Source organism: Cyclopterus lumpus, chromosome 5, assembly GCF_009769545.1.
Source record: "Cyclopterus lumpus isolate fCycLum1 chromosome 5, fCycLum1.pri, whole genome shotgun sequence".
Classification (NCBI taxonomy): Eukaryota; Metazoa; Chordata; class Actinopteri; order Perciformes; family Cyclopteridae; genus Cyclopterus; species Cyclopterus lumpus.
The window spans coordinates 6,244,191-6,267,345 of record NC_046970.1 but is presented as its reverse complement, the minus strand read 5'-3'; the positions used below and the strand labels follow the sequence as shown (position 1 = coordinate 6,267,345).

Below are 23,155 nucleotides of genomic sequence, written 5' to 3'. Positions count from 1 at the left end.
ACAATCTGGCCCTTCTTGGCAACTGGGGAAAAAAAGTGTTGTTTTTCTCAAACGACGCACTGCTGTTGACCGCGTGTGTGTGTGTGTGTGTGTGTGCGCTTTTATGTTCATCACGGTGATGACATTGTACAGGACTGCAGCAGGTTGTCAAGCCCACTGATGGAACAGATGATTTCTCAGGTGAAGTTGAACTGTGTGTGTGTCTCCCGATTTGACAAATTAGACGGCGATGCGTCTGCTGGCAGGTCACTTTTTCTCTGAAACAGTCTCACAGATGGGCGACATCCTGTCACAGTGTGCTACTCTGTTTCAAAAAAGTGCCCTGCGCTCCTTTAAAAAAAAAGAAGAAAAAAAGGGACATGCGGGTTTCTGAACAGCAATTAAATCATGTTGGACTAGTTCAATGGGGCCCACTGTGAAGTGTGAAAGTATCCACTTGAGTCCACTCACTAATCTGAACAATGACATATTCCATAGTAGAAATGCTGTGGGTTTATACAGTTAAAACAACTACTGTACATGAATTGTGTTGCAGTGTGAAATAACTGAAGAAAAGCCATTACATTGCATTGGATGCCTGATGTGGGCTGTATCACAACATCCCCGTCTTGATGGCAAATTCATATTCACTCTAGCACACTAACAGTGAGGTTATCACAGGAACATAATTCTTCTCACTATCATCAAGTGAGAAAAGATGCTTTCATTCCAGCCCACTCGTTCTGCCTGTCTCTCTTAAGGTACGTAATTGTCTGGAGGGAGCAGGGATGGTTCGATCTATTTAGCGAGTGGAGCGGGGTAATGCAGATCTATGGTGGGCGAGTGTTTTTTTGGAAGGCGCTCCCCCAGTCTCGCTCGCACTGTGACTTCCACAAACAAAAGGGCCTGCCTTGTCTGCTGCTACAGAACAGGCAATGAAGGGCTCCCTCTCTGAAAGACAATAAGAGAGAAAAGAAGAAACACGGCCGTCAGGCACTGGCTTTAGCTCGCCGTCTGTTTTTACATGCCATTTTTTATCATCTGTGATAGATGTCGATGCAATATGTTTGCTGTAAAACACACACGTGTGTGTGTTTGTGTGTGTGCCCGCATCATTGTGCTTCACTGACACTTTTCAGAGCAAAATGAAAACCTGCAGGCGAGATGAAATGGTTGAGAATAAAAAAAAACAACAACCACGCCCGTGTTGTGTGCTCGCTGGCTTGTGACGTAACAAACACAAATGAGGCAATTTGGCCTGAGAAGCAGGTGAATGAGGAATGTTGATTAAAATAAATGAATAACTAAATAAAAGGGAGCAGTGTGCAGGATAAAAGGTATTTCATGTAGCCTTGGTGTCTTTGCTGTGTGCTGATAGCTGCTTCAACAGGACGGGATATCAAGTGGCCCCTGATAAGAAGCCACACAAAGTAAAAAAAAAAAAAGGGAAGAGGGTCTGCCCGGGGGTCTCGCGCACACAAACAAACAGACATATCAAACACATGCGTTCATACACAAGAAAAATCATACACACACACACACACAAACACACACACACACACACAGGAGCAAGTAGCATGTCACAGATTAGTGCCTAATGGGATTGGCAGAGCGCAGTAAGTCACTGTAATCAAGCCCACACAGCGGCCGATAGCAAAAACAGGACATGGAACAAAGGAGGCAATGAAAGGAGGAGTGACTGATCCTGCCATTACACTGTTCACTGACATCAGGGTTCTGCTGAGGGGTGGATCTGGCTCTGTGTGTGTGTGTGTGTGTTGCTACAGTACTCCATAAATGTGCTGCTGCAGCACATGCGTGTTTACCCGTATTTTTACGAAACCGTTTTGAATGAAATTGCAGCAACTTTCATCTTTTTTTTTTTTATGCCCCTGTGCCGGATGATAAATATTTACAGTGGGCGGCGGTGGTGGGTTCAGTATTTGTGTTACGCCTGCCTAATCATGCACAGCATGTAAACACACACTTGATTATTTCGCACTGGGTATTTGGGTCAATGAGAAGTCATTGAAGATGAGCCGGTCCCACTCCTGCCGCCCCGACACTCAAGTGCAGTATACAGTGATGTGAGAGAGACGGGAAAACAAAAAAAACAAAGAACAGCTTGAGAAAAAGACTAACCTGTACAGAAGCAAGAATGCAGCTCAATTTCTGTTGACCCATCCTCTGCATTTTGCTTCCGGAAGCTAAAAAGGGGAGTATGGCTGGGTATTCTGCAAAGAGAGGGTCAAGAAAAAAGGACACGTGTGTATTGGGTAGAAAAGCAGCTTCCGGCTTGACCTTTTCGCCCTCTTAAAGTTTTGATCATATCAGACAAAAGCCATTTTACTCATAGATATGTTATGAAGCTCCTTCTCCATTCATGTGCAGAAATGTACAATCTCGGTTAATGTGTACTAATCTGTTTTATGAAGACAATCAATATTTCCAGTTTACTTATTTCCAATTGTGCAAAGGAGTGATTTGAGAATTAGAGATGCATTCTTTAGGAGTTAACCAAGTGCTCCACGCCTTACCTTGACAGCATGGCAAGAGCTCTGAACATGTTGGGCCTGTGGTGGCTGTGAAGGGGTCCGGTCAAAGCTTTATGTCTATCTGCGGACATGTAAATCTGCAGTGCTGGCTGTTTACCCGTTCCCTATCATCACTTAAGTCTCTGCTTCTATTCTTTATCATTGTCACCAAGCTCGAAGAGAAAACGGGTTTGCTGATCGCTAGCAGGTGGGTGGGGGTGTGTGTGTGTGTGTGTGTGTGCGCGTTGGGGCAATTAAAATGAATACAAATCGGGTGATCAACCTGTCACAGAGTGCTGGACTGCTTCCTTTGAGGACTTAACTCCCTTCATTATTTTTGCATGCCACATTCGGAGTCAGTTTACAGAGCCAGAAGGCAGTGGAGAAGCAGAGTGGCAGTTAACTTTATCTCTGAGAGGAGTGTGGCCCGAGGCAGAGCCCACCTGTTTGTTTACTGCCTGCTTTATTCTTTACTACTATGGGCCTTTAAATAGGTTGCTTACAACACGCACAGTCTACCGTGTTATACACAGATGCTGTGCTCTCTCTCCGAGTGTTCTCATTACGGCATGACACCTTTTTACCCACGCGGTTGACATTATGTGTTGGCGGTGCAACGGATAACAAAGCTCACGGTTTAGATGGTATCAAGGATCAGAGTCACGGATCGGATCACAGACCAATTGTCGAGCATTGCCGATCCATATTTTTGTTTGATTATACAGCTGGTCTATTATTTTTTTTGCCACCGTCCCAAAAATTATTTCTACCTCTTTAAAGTCAGTGCCATAAACAATTGTACATGTTATCCTTTTAATTTTTTTAAGTCACCTTTAGTGTTTTTTTTCCTGATAAAACCCACAAATCATAAGGAAATAAAATGTTGTTTTGTTATTGATGAAAACAAATCGTGACACTAGTAGTTTTAATGGTGTATTATAAGCTGCTTAGAGCTACTTTACAAATGTCATAATTCCCTCTCCATCTCTTTATCTATGTTGTTGTGAAAACATCTCCTGCAAACAATGGGATTTATTAACACTTCTCACCGACACTATATTTTACGAGATTACACGTGAACAGAGCCTAAACGCATCATAATGTAACTGAAGGGAACCATCGTTAAAACACGGATTAGTTGTTTACGATGTAACATTAACAGAGATTGGCAAACAGACAGAATGTGGATATCCTGATCGTATATATTTTACTGAATATTGGCCGATAACGATCGTCAGTAAAACTTTATTTCACACGTTAAACTGTGTAATTAGGCGCCGGGGGGGGATCCGTACCGATCACGCATGTTTAATTATTAAATGGCGGAAGCTTAATACAAAATTAAGGAGGCAGTCGGCAGGAAGGCTTTGCTAAAGCATTTAATCAAAGTATTTTAACTCTTGTTAACGCTCGTGATTTCCCTTAGTTCAAGTTCCTAAAAAGGCGGTTGACTCGTTTGGCTTTTGGGCCCTAAACTGTGTGGAAATATGTGCCGCTGTACACATGCGGATATGTGTGCACCTGTGTGTATTAGGACCACAACAACTAATCGATTGAATTAATCGTCAAATGAGTTGGCAACAGATTTGATCATCGATTCATTATCGTTATGATGCATGACGTGCGCTGCGACAAAGTCTCCATCGTGGGCAGTGAAGAAGCCAATTACAAGGAAATGACGCCATCTTCCTCTGCTCTCCTTTCGTCTCTGTAATAAGCGTTTGAAAAGTGTCGGAGGCAGAGACTAATAAAGCGGCGAAAAGGCAAACGCACGTTTACATGTTCTAATTTAGGAACAAAACGTAATGGACAGAAATAACAGACAGAAATAACATCCGTCTGTTTGTGATGGATCAAGGTATCCAGCTGCCCGGTCAGACATCAGCTGACAGGAAGTGCACATGGACCCGAGCTGTAACCGAGCAAGGCAATTCTGCTGAAGCGGTCTATAAAGTGATGGAGTATTTGGAATATTTCATACTATCAGTTAGAGACAGTTTAAAGTGAATCTGATAATTTAAAGAGCACTTTTCAAAGCTCAATGTGCTAAAATATGCCATATGCAATAATATGTGAAATAATAATAACTATATAACTATATAAGAATACAAGGTAAAAGTTTTTTTTATAAAAAGCTGTTAAATATGCCTTTTTATCCGATTAATACCTGGGTAATCAAAGTAATAATTGACAGATTAGTTGGATTATCAAAATAGTTGTTAGTTGCAGCCCTAGCGTGTTTCTGGGTTAAATGTGCACACAGAACCGCCATGTGCGTGTATTTCACACGTGCGTGTGCATCTGTGCATTGGGCGTGGGTGTCCGTGCGTGCATTGAAATGCATTTGTAAGTGTGTGTGAGGTCTCACTCTTGTGGTCTTGATTTTGTTCCCAGAGGAGCACATCCATCCAGAGTTGTCGGGCAGAGTCTTACACTCTTCTCCCTCCAGACACGGCTCCATCTCACACCACCATTTCCCAATAACAATGGAGGCTGTGGGAGGGGAGAGAACAGATACACACAACAAAACAGGTTAGGTTTATCACTGACACACACATTCATGTGCGTATGCACACACGGATACAAATAATGATAAGACGATAATACAACAGACAAAAGGAGAGAACAAAAAGTGGGAAAAGAAAAGTAGTGAGTTTAGTAGAAGACCAAAGGGGCATAATTAAAAAAAAACTTAAATGAGCATTAAAAGTGAAATAACCATAAATAAAATACAATTAAAAATAACAAATATTAACCAGAGTTTAAAGAATCATCACGAATAGTTGAACATATGCAGAATCCTCCCACGCAAAAAACGTTTGGTTAGCCTAGTGATTTGACACAGACCCACTTGTATATGTGCACACATACACAAGCACCCACACACTATATCATGAGAAACTCCAGAGGAACAGGAGGGACGTCTCTGAATGGATCTTTTCCCTCTTCGGCCTCAGAGCAATTGGTGCTGCACGGGTTATACTTTTGCTGTCGACAATAATGTCTTACCAACAGAAATGAATCACTATTTTGTTTTTATATGGCTACATTGCAGGGGAGCAATCTCATTTTCAATCAAAACTTTGCCTCTCATTAACTTCAACTGAATTCTTCCTCCAGCTATCTGACGAAAACAAATATGTTCTCATCAAGATCTCCCTCCCTCTTCTCCTGTTCCTCCACTCCTGTCTCTCTCTGAGTGTAGTATGCGTGTGTGTGTGTGTGTGTGTGTGTGTGTGTGTGTGTGTGTGTGTGTGTGTGCGTGTGTGTGCGTGTGTGTTCCTAAAAGAAAGTGTGGCGATCGCTAAAACAACACCTTTCCATCCATCCATCCATTATCACCCGCTTATCCGGGGTCGGGTCGCGGTGGCAGCAGGTTCAGCAGGCCGACCCAGGCTTCCCTCTCACCCGCAGCACTTTCCAGCTCATTCTGGGGGATCCCGAGGCGTTCCAAGGCCAGCCGGGAGATATAATCCCTCCAGCGTGTTCTCGGTCTTCCCCGGGGCCTCCTACCAGTTGGACGTGGCCGGAAAACCTCTAATGGGAGGCGTCCAGGAGGCATCCTAACTAGATGCCCGAACCACCTCAGCTGACTCCTTTCGACACGAAGGAGCAGCGACTCGACTCCAAGCTCCCCCCTGATGTCCGAGCTCCTTACCCTATCTCTAAGGCTGAGCCCGGCCACCCTACGGAGGAAGCTCATTTCGGCCGCTTGTATCCGAGATCTCGTTCTTTCGGTCACGACCCAGAGTTCGTGACCATAGGTGAGGGTTGGAACGTAGACCGACCAGTAAATGGAGAGCTTTGCCTTCCGGCTCAGCTCCCTCTTCACTAAGACGGACCGGTACAGCGCCTGTTTTACTGCTGCAGCCGCACCGATCCGCCTATCGATCTCCCGCTCCACCTTACCCTCACTCGTGAACAAGACCCCGAGATACTTGAACTCCTTCGCTTGGGGTAGGCAGTTTGCCCCCACCTGGAGAGAGCAATCCGCCGGTTTCCGGCAGAGCACCATGGCCTCAGATTTGGAGGTGCTAACTCTCATCCCTGCCGCTTCGCACTCGGCTGCAAAACGCCCCAGTGAATGCTGGAGGTCACGGTCCGAGGAGGCAAACAGGACCACATCATCCGCAAACAGCAGAGAGGCGATCCCGAGACTCCCGAACCGGATCCTCTCCGCCCCCTGGCTGCGCCTAGATATCCTGTCCATGAAGGTCACGAACAGGACCGGTGATAAAGGGCAGCCCTGGCGGAGGCCAACACCCACCGGGAACGTGTCTGACTTACTACCGAGGAGACGAACACAGCTCCTACTGCAGGCATACAGAGACCGGATGGCCCGTGCCAACGGGTCCGGCACCCCATACTCCCGCAGCACCCCCCACAAAAAACCCCGAGGGACCCGGTCGAAAGCCTTCTCCAGGTCTACAAAGCACATGTAAACTGGTTGGGCAAACTCCCAGGACCCCTCCAGTAATCTTGCGAGGGTAAAGAGCTGGTCCACTGTTCCACGACCGGGACGGAATCCGCACTGTTCGTCCTGAATCTGAGGTTCGACAAGCGGTCGGAGCCTCCTCTCCAGCACCCTGGCATAAGCTTTTCCCGGGAGGCTGAGCAGTGTGATACCACGATAGTTCGAGCACACTCTCCGGTCCCCCTTCTTGAAGATGGGAACCACCACCCCGGTCTGCCAGTCCATGGGCACTGTTCCCGACCCCCATGCGACACTGAAAAGGCGTGTCAACCAAGACAGCCCAACAATGTCCAGCGCTTTCAGCATCTCAGGGCGGATCTCATCCACCCCTGGCGCCTTGCCACCAAGGAGCTTTTTTGACTACCTTAGCGACCTCTGCCAGGGATATGGGTGATGATATGGAAATCGATATGTTCAACTCATCACATGAGGAAATGTGCTTCCCTGTTCTTCCGCATGCGTATCGTTGTGGTGTATTCAAAATGAACGGCTGTATTTCTTGAGACAGTATGGATATCACGCAAGCTAAAAAGCCCCGTAGCTAGAAATGCATCTTATATGGTTTTCTTGCGTTCTATTATTTTTTTTATAAATCCAGCTGCCTTGCAGTGGAAACAACTCTTTGAATAAAATCACGGCGCTCCAATCTTAACCATTTTTGAAAGACACTAATTAATTTATCGATGTGTGAAAAACCTCTGCATGAAGCTTCTGACAGCAAAAGTGAAATGTTCAAAGCAGTTTTTCAGAAAAGTCATTTTCCCACACCCAACTGATTTTTGTGAGGCATTTTCTAACCATTTCCTATTAACATAAAGAGGATATGCAGGTGAAATGAATGGGTGAATGCAATAACTTAAAGCAGTGTCATTTAATTTTTGCAAACCCATTTTTTTGAACCAACTCGAAAACTATCATTTCCCCTCCAGCCTGTGTTGCCAAGGTTACAGGCCAACCACCAATCAATTGTGAGTACGAGCGACATGCCGTCTCCAACTGATGAAAGGAGACTGTTAAAGTGCAGTCCCTCACAGCACAGAGCATGCTGCGGTTCTGTGTGAACAGACACACACACACACACACACACACGCACGCACGCATGCACACGCACACACACAAACACCAAACTGGACACATAACAACACCTGCTGCTCAGTGAACTTGATGCATTTCTTGACTTTCTCCCTCGCGTTTCCTTCCATGAGCCTGAGGATACTTAACGCCACAACGAGAGCATCCGCTAACAGGCTGCGAACCCGCCCTTTGGCTCCCCCCACGGCTGTTTACCTTATCCACTAATTACCAGACGTTGGTCCATCTTCCACTGTGCGCCCCCTCAGTCTTCATCCATGGGCTAAATATGCATTTCACACCATTAATCATGTTTACAATCCGCTGTGGTTTAATTGCAACACCATCATAATGCAGGAAGTCCATGGTAGCAAAGGCTTGAGGAGATGTGCATAATGGGATTACTCCTCCTAATCGATTTGTCAACCAATCAGTGGTTTTGATCTCAGTCGACTAACATTTCTTTAGTCCATCCATCCATTTTCAATACCGCTTATCCTCATTAGGGTCGCGGGGGCGCTGGAGCCTATCCCAGCTGACATAGGGCGAAGGCAGGGGACACCCTGGACAGGCCGCCAGTCCATCGAGGGCACATGTAGGGACATACAACCATTCACTCTCACATTCACACCTATGGGCAATTTAGACCTGCAGCATGTCTTTGGACTGTGGGAGGAAGCCGGAGAACATGCAAACTCCACACAGAAGGACCGCTCCGACCGGGGTTTGAACCCGCGGCCCTCTTGCTGTGAGGCGACAGTGCTAACCACTACACCATCGTGCAGCCACATTTCTTTAGTCCATAAGTAATTTGTTTTAGCTTATTTCCAAGAAACTGGTAAATACAATACTTAACGTGGCACTTTTGTGTGATTCTTTGTGGACAAAGTTGCAGTTTTAGTCGACTAAGAATTTCTTTGGTCATTCACAGCCTTGTGTTAATTCTCTCAGTTTCACCAAGTAAGGATGCCGTGCTGCGACACCGCCACTCTGTTTAGTGCCTCCTTCTCGCTAGCGAGGGGGGGGATGGTGGAAAATGTGTTTTCCATTCTATCTCCCACTGAGGAGGCTTAATATTCAACAATGTGAATGCAGAATGCACTTGGAATTGAAATTGGTAAAGTGATACCTGCAAAGCAAAAATCAATCCCTTCAAATGGAGCGAGAGAGAAAGCAGGAAAAGGGAGAAAAAGAGGGCGCAAAAGCAGGAGGCGCCTTCACACGAGTTGCTGAAACATGAGAGCCGCTTTGCATGAAAGTTGAATGATATTTACTTCACAGAACTGAATTCACCTCTCACACTCCGCGCCCGTGAAGCCTTGATCATTTCAACAAGGACAGTCCTGGAAACGTCTGCATTGCATGGGCCCGGATAGTTTCTCATAGTGTTGTTTCTTATGTTCATAGTTTATTTCTATGATGACCAATTTAACATTTTTGTATGATATTTTTTGAATCAGGGCATTTTTTTTTTGCATTGATGACAGTGATAAAAAAAGAAATACAAAAAGACAGAAAATGGAGAAGAGCCCAATGTGAACACACATCCTTCATGTCCGTGGCTGTACCCATGCCAGGACATCTGCCTCTGACCTTGAACACTGGAGATGAGCCATTTCTGGGCCGAGGTCCATGCATCACTCTCTGGTGACCACTGACCTCTAACAGTCATTTTGCTTTCACTACCCCCAGTGCAACCATCAGCACACAGGATATAACCTTTGTTCCAGCACCAGCAAACTTGACTCTTCCTTTGTGTCTGCTGGTGAGTGTATGACGCGGGAGGGGGGGGGGCGACAACTGTCCCAACTGGATCGACTATTCATTTTCAGATCGATCTGCTTACAAGCTGAGCGTCTTGTGGGTGATTTAAAAGCGTCGACACCAATTAACACGATCCTCACGCGTGTACCATTGAGTAGCTGCTGTATTCTGTCAAAGATGACAGATGGGCTCGGAATAATCAGAAAACAAGGACGCAGAGAGTGTTTGATTCAAGATGTTAGCCATGTACCAGGCTGGAGTCTCGGGCTTTGATGGACAAACAACCCGAGAGTGGGACTTGAATTGATTGAAAAACATGAAGCGATGGACCTTTTTACAAGTGCATCTGTCAGATCACAGGTGAGCGCGCACTGTGATGGATTGAACCCGCTGACACGTCCCTGCCAGGTAGCAGAATGTTTGAACACCTTGACTGATAAGGAGGTGAATTGATTTCGGTCCGTCTCAAAGTTGTGAATCTGTGGGCTCAATGAATAGTTAATGCTTTTTTCTTTTATTACTCGGAATGGCCTGCACGGCACTCGCTGGACTTAAATTAATCATTGTAGAACCGTGGCGTTCCAATGACGTCAGCCTTAGCGTCTATCTTTTGGCGAGTCACTTAAATCAGCCGAGATCTGGAGCAGAAAGCAATTGGACTTTGAATTCTCTTTGGTTACATTTAAAGTGTGCACGGTCAGTGCTTCCCGAAAGATCAACTAGCTTCACTTCTTCTCATCCGCTCACGCATTCAGGCCAAAATCTCTACTACCAGAAGGTCCTCGCTCTGCACCCTATACACCTGATCACTTTACACCAGTGGTCCTATCACCCAGTTGTCAACCAAACACGGCCCATCAATCAATCACTCATTCACATAATCGTTCAAGTAGGCGAGAGGAGTTATAGTGAACCGCTTGGTTGGAGCGGAAAACATAATTCCTCCCTAATGAGACAGCGGTGTGAGTGCAAACGTTGTGCAACAACGGTGAAAAACTGAAAGGGTCAAAGGAGCATGAAGCAAAGGAAGCAAGTGTGTAATTAGAGTGGGACTGAGACAGAAACCCCTGAACCTGAGGTCAGCTTCAGAGGGTCATTATACCTGCATTAATCCTTGAGACGAGAGAGCAGAGGTTTGATTAGCTATTCAGGAATAATCTTTGTAATCACACTGCTTTTCTGAATATGTAATGGACACATCATTTTATATTGATGTTTTTTTTTTTTTATTGAATGCCTTTGCATGACCTCGGATTCATTGAGGTAAAACTGGAATGTACAGTTACACATAGAAGCAGATAATGCCCCAAATGCTGTCAGTCATGAGGCAAGAAAACAGAATGTGGAGTAGTTCCGGGTCAAAATTGCTCCCACCAATATGTGGTGTTTGCTATTAATATTGTGACATTGAAAACTGTAGATTATCAACAATATCCAGCGATTCCTTTATGAGTGTGTCAGTGTGTGTCTGTGTGCATTTTGAGCAGCCATGAGTGAGTGTTACATTGGTGTGTTGGTGTTGGTGTTGGTGCGTGTCTATTAATGGTTAAACAATGAGTCCTTTTGTTGAGTGGGTATACTCCCTTTCCTTGTGGGTACAAAAGCCCTTTATGAAAGTGTATCTCCTACACGGCTGACATAAATCCGCCTTATGTTTCTTTACTTCCCTCTCAGCACAACTGTCGACAAGTTACCCGAGTAGCGAGAGCAGAAAGGAAATTTGACGTTGTTTAAAAAAAGAAAAGACAAGAAATTGAAACAGAAAGAAGGAGAGAGAGAAACTAAACTAAGGAGATCTTTGAACTGCAGCTGAGGGTCAGATCCTGTCCCGGCAGGTCAAAGGTTCGGAAGTCTAATCACATCGTCGATGCTGTGAGAGCTCAGTTGGACGTGTCAAAATGGAGGAGAAAACGTGCTTCACGATCATTATCTTCGACTTTTCCGAAGACACAAACATCTCTTTTGACCCAGGAGGATTTCACTCTTTTTTACAGTCGCTCCCTACGTCTGCCTGTGCTTGTCTGTAAGAGGAAGAGAGCGATTGTTTACCATTGTACAGTATAATGTGCTCCTTTTATCCATTCCCTCAGGCAGTATCTGCTGCAGCTTTTGCCAGACACATACAGCAGCATGGGGGGGGGGGTCCATGCGAGCAAGTGAAGTAATGAATAAACTCTCGCCGATCACACATGTATTTATGCACAGAACACGTGCAGCGGCATTGGTTTTGTTTGATAAACGACATTCATAACAATGGTGGCCTTGTAATGTAACAAATATGTTTTCAAGACGGTGTCAATCTGTGCGCATTAACGCTTGCGTGCAGATGATATTCTGACAGCACCGCAGCACCTCTGGTCCCCTCCCCTCAAGTGGCGTCCATGTGCCTCTCCAACCCCCCCACCAACCCACCCCGCGGACGTATCTCAAATGTACCATGACAACCTGTCATGCTCGGCTGTACGCGCCTGCAGCCAAACAGAAGGGTTCATTCCCCCTCACTGATCAGCAGCGAGCGGGCATTTGCGTGCATCTCTTGTCGAAAGAGTTTACCGCTACAGCGGCTACATGACAACACAAAGTGGTAGCATGTGCGCGTGATGGGGCAACTGCAAGCGTGTGTTGGATAAATGAGTGCATACGTGTGTGTGTGTTGGTCCACACTGCGACGGAGGGCTTACATGTCTCGTACATTGGGATAAAGGCAGTAGTGCAGTGACGAGCGCCTAATCCAAGTGCATGTGATTGGCCCGGCGAGGCTGGAGAGATGTGAGCGTTTGACTTGTTAAAAGGGATGTTCTTCACTAAGAGTCTCGTTGGCCTTGACATATCTGGGACATAGTTCTCCTTGTCAGAGCTAATAATCAATTCCCACTAGAGGAATAATCTGACAGCAGACCCCCACCTTCCAACGCAAGCTGTCGTCACATCCTCATGTATTAATAACAACCCAAACAGTTACCAATAGCAACTGCAACAACCCCACGAGGCCCGTAATCACGAGATAGTAAACACTCGACAATGGGACCGATGCTCGCTGTGTGCTTTGATGTTGCGGTTTGATGCTAATGAGCGATAATGCAGCACATCAGGGAGACTGCCTGTTTCCACAAATGTGGCCAAAGATAAAAGAGTGTTCATCCCTCCAGGCTGTGTTTGTGTGTCCAAACCAAATGACCTCTGAAGATACACTTTTGATATCAGAGCACTGGCAATCTTTTTTTTTTCTTCTTTTTTTTTTTCTGTGTTTGTTTGTGGCAACATAACCTGTGTATGGTACAGGGGGCGGCAGGTGTCCCCCTGGGGTGCGGCGAGATGAGCTGGGCTGCAGCATCATTCCTCACCTGGACGGTACATTAATAACGTCGGGACCTGGGGAGAAAGCTCCATCTGGGCCAGGCCGGTGTGCTGCTGAGGGGACAGACCACTGACTCCACAAGTCTATAATCCCTCACATGGTGCAACGGCAGCCCGCTGGGCACAGTTGATAAACATATCTAACTTTCTGGTGCACATTTCCTAAACAAGCAAAATCCTGGAACAGAGTGGTCCCTTCCTCCTGTGTCCATTTATTGCCACACTTACGGAAAAAAAGATCTTTTAATTAAATGGCGTGTTTGCAAAGCGCGACACCTCCGACTACAGATGAGCTCTTATGCATAATAACATAATTATGCCGTCTGCCCTTCAGCCCTTATCCCGTGGTGGTTTGATCGTTAAATAAATAACAGACTGATTCACTTCCAAGAAGGTAAAAATCATCCAAGAGAGGAGGCAAATGCCCCCAATGAAAGGAAATACAATCATTAAGAGGTCAGGTCCTCTTTGCTCTTTCAGTGTGGTGTAATGGTGCTCAATACTGTAGCTTTGCTGCTCAGTGACTTGTCATTTCCATTTTTATCACCACTCCCTCAATAAGTGCTTGTTAATCAATACCCAAACAGCAAGGGCTCTCTCGCTGTGTGAACCTGAAGCAGGGAGGCATGAAGTGTGAACATCGTACTCCTACTTCTCCACCTCCATTCCTCTGTGAATGTAATGGTGTTTTTTCGTTGGTATGTCTTTGTCCTACTTATACTGGTAACTTTTGCTCCCCCCCCCCGTCTTACCTTGAATTTTTGCATGCCTCTGAGGCGACACGAATAATCCAAAAACGGGGGGAATTATTGATGAATTGTCAAATCAGGGGCCACGTTTAACAACAGCAAAACCATATAAAAACATCCATTTACAAGCTTTCACACAACTCTTCCATTTTGCTCGCTACTTCCCAAATACAAGAATTTTTTTGCTAAAACCTTACTTTTTAAATTTTAAAGAAAATCACTCAATTTGATGACGTTTGTCTTTTAAGCAACGGGTTAGTGAAATAGACACAATCTGAGTGAATATGAACGGAGACAAAAGTCTTTTGTCTGTAAGATGCTGTGGAAGAGTGTCCGGTTGTCTGCCTCTCTGTATAAGGACACATATCTGCTTTTCAATGTCAGAGCTCTGTAAATGTTTCATTCATCTGTCCAACCACGGGGCGAACACGTTCCTTTTTCATACAAAATGTCTCAAGGACAAAACATGTTGCTGTTCCCAGTTGAAGTTTTGTTGGGTTGATGGTTAGTCCTCATCACACAAGCAGAAAGTTTTTATTTTGTTGCATCCAACTTACATTCAAGGATTTTCTTGAGTGTCAGCTGTGGCTAACCAACCCTGTGAAGCCCACTGAGCAGGCCTGTCTGGCCCTTCGTGTAACATCCCTCCTAATGAAGATATTTTAGTGTCACTTCATGGCAAGAGGGCAGTCGGAGAGATGACTTTGATTTCTGTTGAAGGTGGGGGTGTAAAGATCGAGGCTGAGGAGCAGTAAATGAGCTTCCTGGTGTGAAGGGGGGCATCGTAGTTCTGTCTCAGTAGACTTGTGACTTCCTGTCAGCTTTTTTTTTCCTCCCATGGAGACACGCCTCTGCCTGATTGTTTTTCTCAGCTGAGGTAATTCAGGTGCACTAGCCTGGAGCCTCCCTGACTAGTGTTTATTAGTTATTCATTTCTATCAGCCTGCACTGCCTTAGGCGATGTTATCTGCAACGTGCTCCCTGCTCAGGTGTTCGACAGTCCAACTAGATCATCCTTCAACTCCCATGATGCCACTGGGTTCTTAAAGGTTGAATGTATTGTTATTATTAGAACATCTACTGAGACAGCAGAGGAAGGTGTTTTTGAATATGCTTTAGGTCGTTGTCTGAGGTGTTTATTAAAGTATAATTCATTAAAACCGGATGCTAATCTCAACTGGGACCGTCTTCTGTAGCTGAAATGTAACATCTGACACCACACATGTCATGTCGACAGCTGCAGTTTGGCCGAAGGAGAAATCTTCTCTGTAATAATTCATGTTTTGATGATCCTAGTAATACGATAATTATCTAAATTCAGCAGAAATATACAGTGACCTCTAGTTTGCTTTCATGGAAACTCTCTCCTCCATTTATTTTCCTTAGTTTCATGTAAAAATCATGTAAAAGTCAAAGATTTCTTGGAATAATTTCATTTTTATACCAGATTTATTATATTTAATTGCAAATTAGATAATTATTTGGATGGACTTCTTCGAAATGAAACTTTATTAAGAACATTAAAGTACTAGCCTAATTTTAGTTCATAACACTGTCCTATTTATTGTTTTTATTCATTCATTTCATGCATTCATTTCACATGAATAATATTGTTTCTACAAACAATGTGCAAAGTGTTCTTATAAAGAAACATTGGCATGGAAGAGTAACTAACTACTGGATAAATCTGAAAAAAACCCATTAATATGTAATGATACTACTTCAAGGGACAGTTCACCCCCAAATCAAAAATACATATTTTCTCTTTACCTGTTGTGCTAGTCATCAATCTAGATTGTGTTTTTGTGAGTCGCCTAGTTTTGGAGATATCGACTGTATAGTCTGCCTTCTCGTGAATATAATAGGATTATCTTGAGTAACAGGGTCATGATTTCTGGAAATAAACATTGTGTTGAGTTTTTCTAAATATATGTATGTAAGAAAACGTCTTTTCTGGCGATATCTTTAATGTGAATGTGAATCCTGCACTACAGGTCTGTGTCAAGAGGCTGGCCTTCTGCATAAGGGGCTACACGCCTATTACCCACAACCATTATGTTGGCCATAATGTGTACATCATTCCTAAGCATACTGGGCACAACGATAAAACACATGCGACTTCCTCACCGTCCACGCAGGAGGGTTTGTTCCGTGTCGTCCCGGCCACTTTCCCCGGTAAACAGGAGCACTTGACCGTCTGAGAGCGCTCCTCGATGCGGTTCTTGTTACAGCATCGGTGGGCGGCGATCACTTCACATGTACCTCCCTCTGCGGACAGACAGACAGACAGACACGGTGGTACACGGTCAGTACATGTGAGAGATTAAGGCGGGACTAAACATGTCTTTGAAAATGAACTGACGCAACCACAATACATTGATAGATTTAAAAAAAAATCCAAATGAGCAACAATAATGTGAATGAAGCATGGGCTGAGAGCAACTCGAGTGCCGCACATCATATCGTGAGGCACGCTGCAGCACAATCATTGGGCTCTTTCACTGTAAGTATGTGTAACAAATTGGCCCTTGAGGCATCTTAATTATATCATCTAATTGGCTCTCACTCAGTGCTGGCTGTTCTCATTCCATACCAATCAGCCTACGACGAAGATCACCTCATGCACTTGCTTCGTGTTAACGTGCCTGCATTTGCACTGTTCATATCTTCCATATATTGTCAGTAGGATTGAAAAAGGATGAAACTTGTGTCTACGCTTCTGCAGGGAAGACCTGGCAGTCATAGGCCTCAGACATGGACTTAGATGGCTGGCGCGTTTGAGTCCCATGACAGAGCCAATGCAGTCTTAGGCTATACTACACTAAAGCATGAACTCCTAAGCATGGGTGACATCAGTCAGACCAAATGCTGTACAATAGGTCCCAGTGTGACAAAGGGGGGTGTCAAAAAAATTCTGTGAAAAGAGAAGGGGAAAGGCGCCGATGGCGGTACTGGGTCAAAATAACAATAGGGAGGATTGCCCATGGGAAGGAGAGGGGGTGATGGAGCGGAGGGGCATCCTGAAATGAGTTAGACAGAGAGAGAGAGAGAGAGAGAGAGAGAGAGAGAGAGAGAGGACAAGGTGTGTCTGGTTGCCAGGGACCGGCCATGCCAATGAGTAATGAGGGAGCCACTGGAAGTGCCCCCTTCACACAATTATAAAGCGTGGGGCTAATGCAGCCAGCGGAGCTGCAGGAGAGAGGCGCTCCATCACCGCTCTCCCCTTTCCATACGCCCCAGGAAAAACTCTTTATCTTCCCTTGACAGCTACCGCAACAGACACTAGCGTCCAACAATTAAACTGGAGCTCATCCCCGGACACAGAGGAGGAGAGGAGATGAAAGGAGAAGAGGAGGCTTGAACACATCCTCTCCAATCTACAGAATATATAGAAGATAGAAGATAGAAGATAGAAGAAGAAGAAGAAGAAGAAGAAGAAGAAGAAGAAGAAGAAGAAGAAGAAGAAGAAGAAGAAGAAGAAGAAGAAGAAGAAGAAGAAGAAGAAGAAGAAGAAGAAGAAGAAGAAGAAGAAAAGAGAACATGCGGTGGGAAGATGTATTTGCTTCCACTGGCGTGACAACAACCGGTGTGTGTTTCTTTTAGCTGGGGTGGTTGTGCAAATGTTTGAAATGGCCCAGGTCGTGAATTACGGAGCTGAGCTCCCAGTTGCCGAGACAACTTTGGAAACAGTTTTCTTCTTCCAGTCCCATTCCCATCAATGTCTGCTGTGGCCAGACCAAAGGCCGCCGAGTCCTGGATTAAAAGGCAAACATGTGCAGCCCTGCTGGACCGTGCCGTCGTGCAGTATTAATGTCACTCTCTCAGCGCTTGTTGTCAGATATTTCTGGGCTGGAGGAGGCAGAACACAGACTATAAATGTGAGAAGAAAAAAATCCCCCGAGTGCTAAAACCCCCGAACCCCACAATGTGTTTGCTTGTTGAATATTTTACCGACAGCTTCCTGACCTGCAGACTTCCTTTCAAGTCAAAGCAGATATATGAATATGAATAAGTGAGGACGTTATGTTGCATCACAGAATACTCAATTGGGTTGAATTAGCTCTAGCTGAGAGGTTTAACCAACAAGGAACAACGAAGGGATTTCATAAATACCTAGTGTCACTAATGATATGTAATGTGTCCTGATTGGTGACTTTTGGATTGGTTTCTTCAGTGGGACTTAAGCTACATAAGCAAGTTTGTGTACCTTCAAAGTTGTGTGTCTTCCCCATTTTGTCCAGAGGTCACAAACTGAGCATTTATTACACAGTAAGAATTGGGGATCAAAGCTCTGTGTTTTGAGAGAGCTCTCACAGAAACAAACTGATGATATCAGATGAATTATATTGGGAACTAGCAGTTTATAAAGGTAAACTTGTATGAATGGGATTGGATGTCACTAGTGAGACGGTGATCCAATGATACTCAAACAAATCCACTGATTTGAGCTTCCCCTGATTTCCTGTGCTGTACTACAGCCATGCTCCATTCCAGAGGTTGTACAGGAAGTAGTGTCAAACCCTTGCGGACAGGACTGGGGATTCAATTAATCATAAGTCAGGTTCATGGTTGTAGGCTTGCTGTAAGGAAGCCCACCACAAAAGGGAAGGTGGGCGTATTTACCTTGACGGCCTTTTAAATCTCCCAAAAATAATTCGAAAAAAAGCTTTTCTTCTTGTATTAAAATAATAACTCAAAGCAAAAAAAACCAGATCAATGACAAACAACAGCAAGTATTGACTTGCTTGATCTACTTCATCAAAACTGATGCTTGGCTTTCAGACACATTCAACAATCTACACTACACACATATACAACAATGCACTTCAAGGTTTATGCTTATTATAATTATTGCCAATAGATTGGTATCCCTAATACACACTCATGCACACACTCGCATATGCCCATGCTTGCGTGTGTAACAGCCGAGGTCCGGCCTTCAACCAGGTGGACATTAGGCCCGGTCACTACGAACCATCTGGTAGGTGGAAGAGGGAGCAGTGTAAATGTCTCCACGATGACTCGACCGGAGCCACTCGGACGACAAATGGCCACTTGGGACGAGACATATTTTCATTTAAGTAGCTGGAAGTTCGGGCTGGGGTAAATGACCATCCTTTATCCCTGCGTGTGTGAGTCTGTGTCCCTGCAGTTTCTTTGTGTGTGTATTTACGCATACGATAGTTTTGTGGCATTCCATAATGTATATATATATATATATATATATATATATATATATATATATATATATATATATATATATATATTCTGCTCAAGTGCACAACAGTAACTGCGTGCGCATTATGGTGCAATACGGGATCAAATCAACTTGAGACATGACTGCAGGTTGTGATGGATGCAGTGCTTGGAGCCTGTCAGGCAGCTAAAGGGGTTAAAGCAACCTGCTAAGATGGAGTGGGTGGCTGTGCACTCTAGCCTTTGGTGAGGGGAGGTGAAGGGCATCGATGGGACCGCTAACTGGTAATTTTTCTCTTGGCGGCTTACAGTGACAGCAGCCATTAAATGACTGGATGAGGTGATTATCTTTAAGGAAATCAATGCTTCATTGTTTCAAGCTTAGCCCAATAGCCAATTAGGAGCTGTTAATGAGGTACGGTTGTAAAATGTGGAGATAAATAGCGAGAGAAGGAATATGAGCTCGGGATAAAAACACATACTTAATATTAGAGTATTTCCTGAGCGTGGGCAGATTGAAATTTGTAGACTAGGGCAATTTACAAACAACAGAAAGGCACAATACATTGTTTACACTTAAATGTTGCTTTTATTGGCCCGAATATACAATGAGATATTTTGAAAAACATGGTGTCCTCAAGGACTAGACAATTATGTGATACATCGTACTATGAGCTATTCTTTTACTGATGAGTGAAAACTACAGATGCACTGATTCAAATTTCCTTGGTCGATTTTTTAAAAGTCTGACCTGCCGAATCTGATTTTTGTTCTAATTGACAGCAAGACTCCAGACTAACTCGTTTCACTACCGTCCCAGAACCATCCGTCCCAGAAAATATCAACCATCCTGATTTCAGTGTAATATATCAACAATTCTAAAAGTTATCTGTAGTGAACATTTGCACAAAAACAAATTTCTTTGATTTTTGTGCACTTTTATCACAATATTTGCTTTCATTGGTTTTAATTATATATTATAAGCAGCTCAGAGTTCTAGATAAAGTCATAATTCCCCCTCTAATATTTATTTAATATTGCTGTGAAAACATCTCCTTCAAACAACTATTTATTCAAGTTTCTCGCTAAAAAGTAGATTTTACTAAATTACACTTGAACACATCATAATAGATTTATAATTGAACTTTGCTTAATACTCATTTTTAATGAGTGGAGCATGAACGCATCATAACCTCCGTTAAGAAAGACCCAGTGCTGTCGGCAGATCAGCTGGTCTCTGCGACTACTCTCAGCTTTTGAAGGGAATAAATGACATTATAACAAGTGCCTGATTATGTTAGTTGTTCCAAATGTTTTTAAGGTTGTTCCTCCATTGCTTGTGTTGGACTTGCAGTTGGGCCAAATTGTGGGCTTTATGTCTTCTTCACTCACGCTACACCGGCTGCTCCCCCGTTCGTGGCCCATCTGCTGAAAACCGTCCGGTTTCCATCGGCAGCTGATCGATTGTCGCACCTCTCGTAAAGTTCAAAGCCTCTCCAGACGTCTTAACTGCAGAAACGGACCGTGGCCCAAATCATTTGCCATGCGGCTCAGAAACAGAGCTGCCACAGCTGCCGAAGGAAACAACATTTTGACCGCTTCCAATAGCCCGACAGGACAGAGATTCTGAGTATGTGGACCGTTAGACCGGCGACACAAAAGGGATTCATGCTTCAGAGGTATTTTTTATGGTTTCACATTATCTAGATAAAAAGGTTTCAAGGATAAGGACCCTGATCTCCTTGGATTAATAGAACCTCAGGGAAAATTTTCCAACAGAAATAGTGTGTTGTGACATTAAAAAAGAGGTTTTTTTTACCAATTACTGATTTTTTGAGAGAAAAAAACAGCCCAGATGTCTCATATCGTCTTATTTGGGGCCAATATGGTAAACCTTAGATGCTTGACGGCCATGCCGATCATCATCAAGAGCCTCAACGCACCACCCGTAATGGGCTGCATTCTGAACATAAACTCAAGGTCATAAACCACAAACCAAAGACGACTTATTCACACAAAGACTCCACGTTTTCAGACATAAAAGTGACAGTTTTCTTTTCATCCTCTGAGCGACAAATAACACAGTCTACTGCCTTCTGATATCCCCCCCCCCCTGCCAAAAACAAACAGCATTTTCCCACGACATAATGGCTCAGCTTCAGCGTCAACAACTATAATCTATGCAGAGAGGCCAAGAGCAGTAATCACTTTCCGTCTCCTCTCTCTCTCTCTCTCTCTCCAACTCTCTCCATCTCTCTCCAACTCCCTCCATCTCTCTCCAAGTCTCTCTATCTCTCTCTCACACTGCCTCTCTCACCGCTACAGTTATTAAGTAATGACATATGGCTGAGGGAAGGAACACAGCAGCCGTGAAAACTTAAGCCTCTCGACAACTCGTCGTAACAACTTAATCAGTGCACACTCAGGTGAAAATGAGCCGTTTCCGCCTGCATGCTGAAGTGCCTGTTTTTGTTTTGCCAGCTGCTGCATCAACCACAGACCGTCTTACATTGCGATTCTTCTTTTTCTGTGGGCTTGTTGTTGTTCCCCAGTGCTCCTGTGTTACAGTAGCACCTCTAATTGTTGATTTACATCTCAGATGGCAGAATAAATTACGGCTTCCGTTGTCAGTAAATAAACGTGGACATGTGTTGAGCTTACGAATGTAAATTCAACAGAGAATATTCCAGAAGAAGAGGGGGAGCCGCATTTAAAATCATTGTTGAAAATGATGAGCAGGCGAAAAAAGACAAACTGAGACACTGTGAGCAAAGCCGTGCGTCAGAAAAGTCCATTCTAAACCTTCGTAAAGTTTTATTAAGCAGCAGGTTGTTTAGTGAGTCAACTTTTCTCTCTGTGAAAACATGCATAATGGAGAATGACCCCCTTTTTTTTTATGACTTGTGATGCGCAGTTTTTAGACATAATGAAATGCATCTGATTGAAAAGTTGTCAGATATGTCCAACCGAAATGAAAAATAAAATCTCTATTCTGTTTGTCTCGATTAGTTTTTCAGACTTGAGGGAAGAAAGAAAACCAAAAAGCAGAATATTAATGATCTGTTTCAAGAAGCAAAGGCATCAAAGTGGCTGTTGGCCAGCTGTCCCACTGCATATATGTTTAATGATGTTCATCAAGAGTTTAGCATTTCATTACTTAAACATCAAGTCAGAACTTCATGAACACTCCCCCTGATTACTTAGGATAATGTTTAAACACGCTACAAAGCGCCGTCGAGTGGATTCCAAATGAAGGCCTTAGAGGCAGAGCCAGGGAACAACTTTTCATGTCCTTCCTCTTGGCAACTGATTCAGTTTATATATTTTATCACAAATTGCACAACCCTCCTTCACTGCTCATTCCTCTACTTCTGTAAGAGGAGGAGTTTTCAAATGAATAGTGTGTGAAGAGAAATCCTTGGAAGGGTCCAGAATTAGACCTCACTGCTATATTTTCACGAAAGAGTACTTCGTGGTGCTAATGCTCCCTGAATCACACCTCGTGGAGCGCGGAGGAGATGTGTGAAGTGGCAAGAATAAGAGAAAGGTGAAGAGAGCCCCGCATGCACGGGGCTTTCTGTGCATGCGGCACATTAGAGCTACGCTGTTATGCATGTCAGGAGGTGTTGACATGGACACCGACTGAGTGTTCAGAAAGAGTCTTTTGTTCGGGAAAACAGGAAGAGGCAACATTACTCTTATGGTTTGGACATGGGAGTAGTTTTGAAGTTCTCCCGGCCTTTGAGAGTAAATCGTCCACTAAGGCTTTAGCCCCAGCCACTTGTTCTCACTCCGAAGCCTCTTTCCCAGAGGACTGACTTCCACCGATGAATAATAAAAGGTAGCCTCAAGGAGGAAGGCTACCCGAGGAGCTTGCACAATTCACCACCAAAACGCATCGGAGGAAGAAATGGGAGGAAAGCCAGCTGTGGGAGGTTTCCCAGCGCATACTGTCTCCAGGAGTCGCAACCAAATGAATCTCAGGCCTTGTTAACCGTTGTTTATCCAATCTAGAAACCTTTGTCTCTATC

At 44.3% G+C, this 23,155-nt stretch overlaps 1 protein-coding gene across 1 annotated transcript in view; it reads right to left on the bottom strand.

Annotated features, from left to right (window-relative positions):
- Window positions 1-900: 900 nt before the first annotated feature.
- Window positions 901-23,155, bottom strand: part of LOC117731205 (chemokine-like protein TAFA-1) — a 94,732-nt gene continuing 72,477 nt past the window's right edge. The window contains exons 3-5 of the mRNA XM_034533396.1: window positions 16,056-16,196; window positions 4,882-5,006; window positions 901-930 (exon numbers count right to left, since the gene is read on the bottom strand). Of these exons, the coding sequence (XP_034389287.1) occupies window positions 901-930; window positions 4,882-5,006; window positions 16,056-16,196 (296 nt within the window). The remainder of the gene's footprint in view (window positions 931-4,881; window positions 5,007-16,055; window positions 16,197-23,155) is intronic.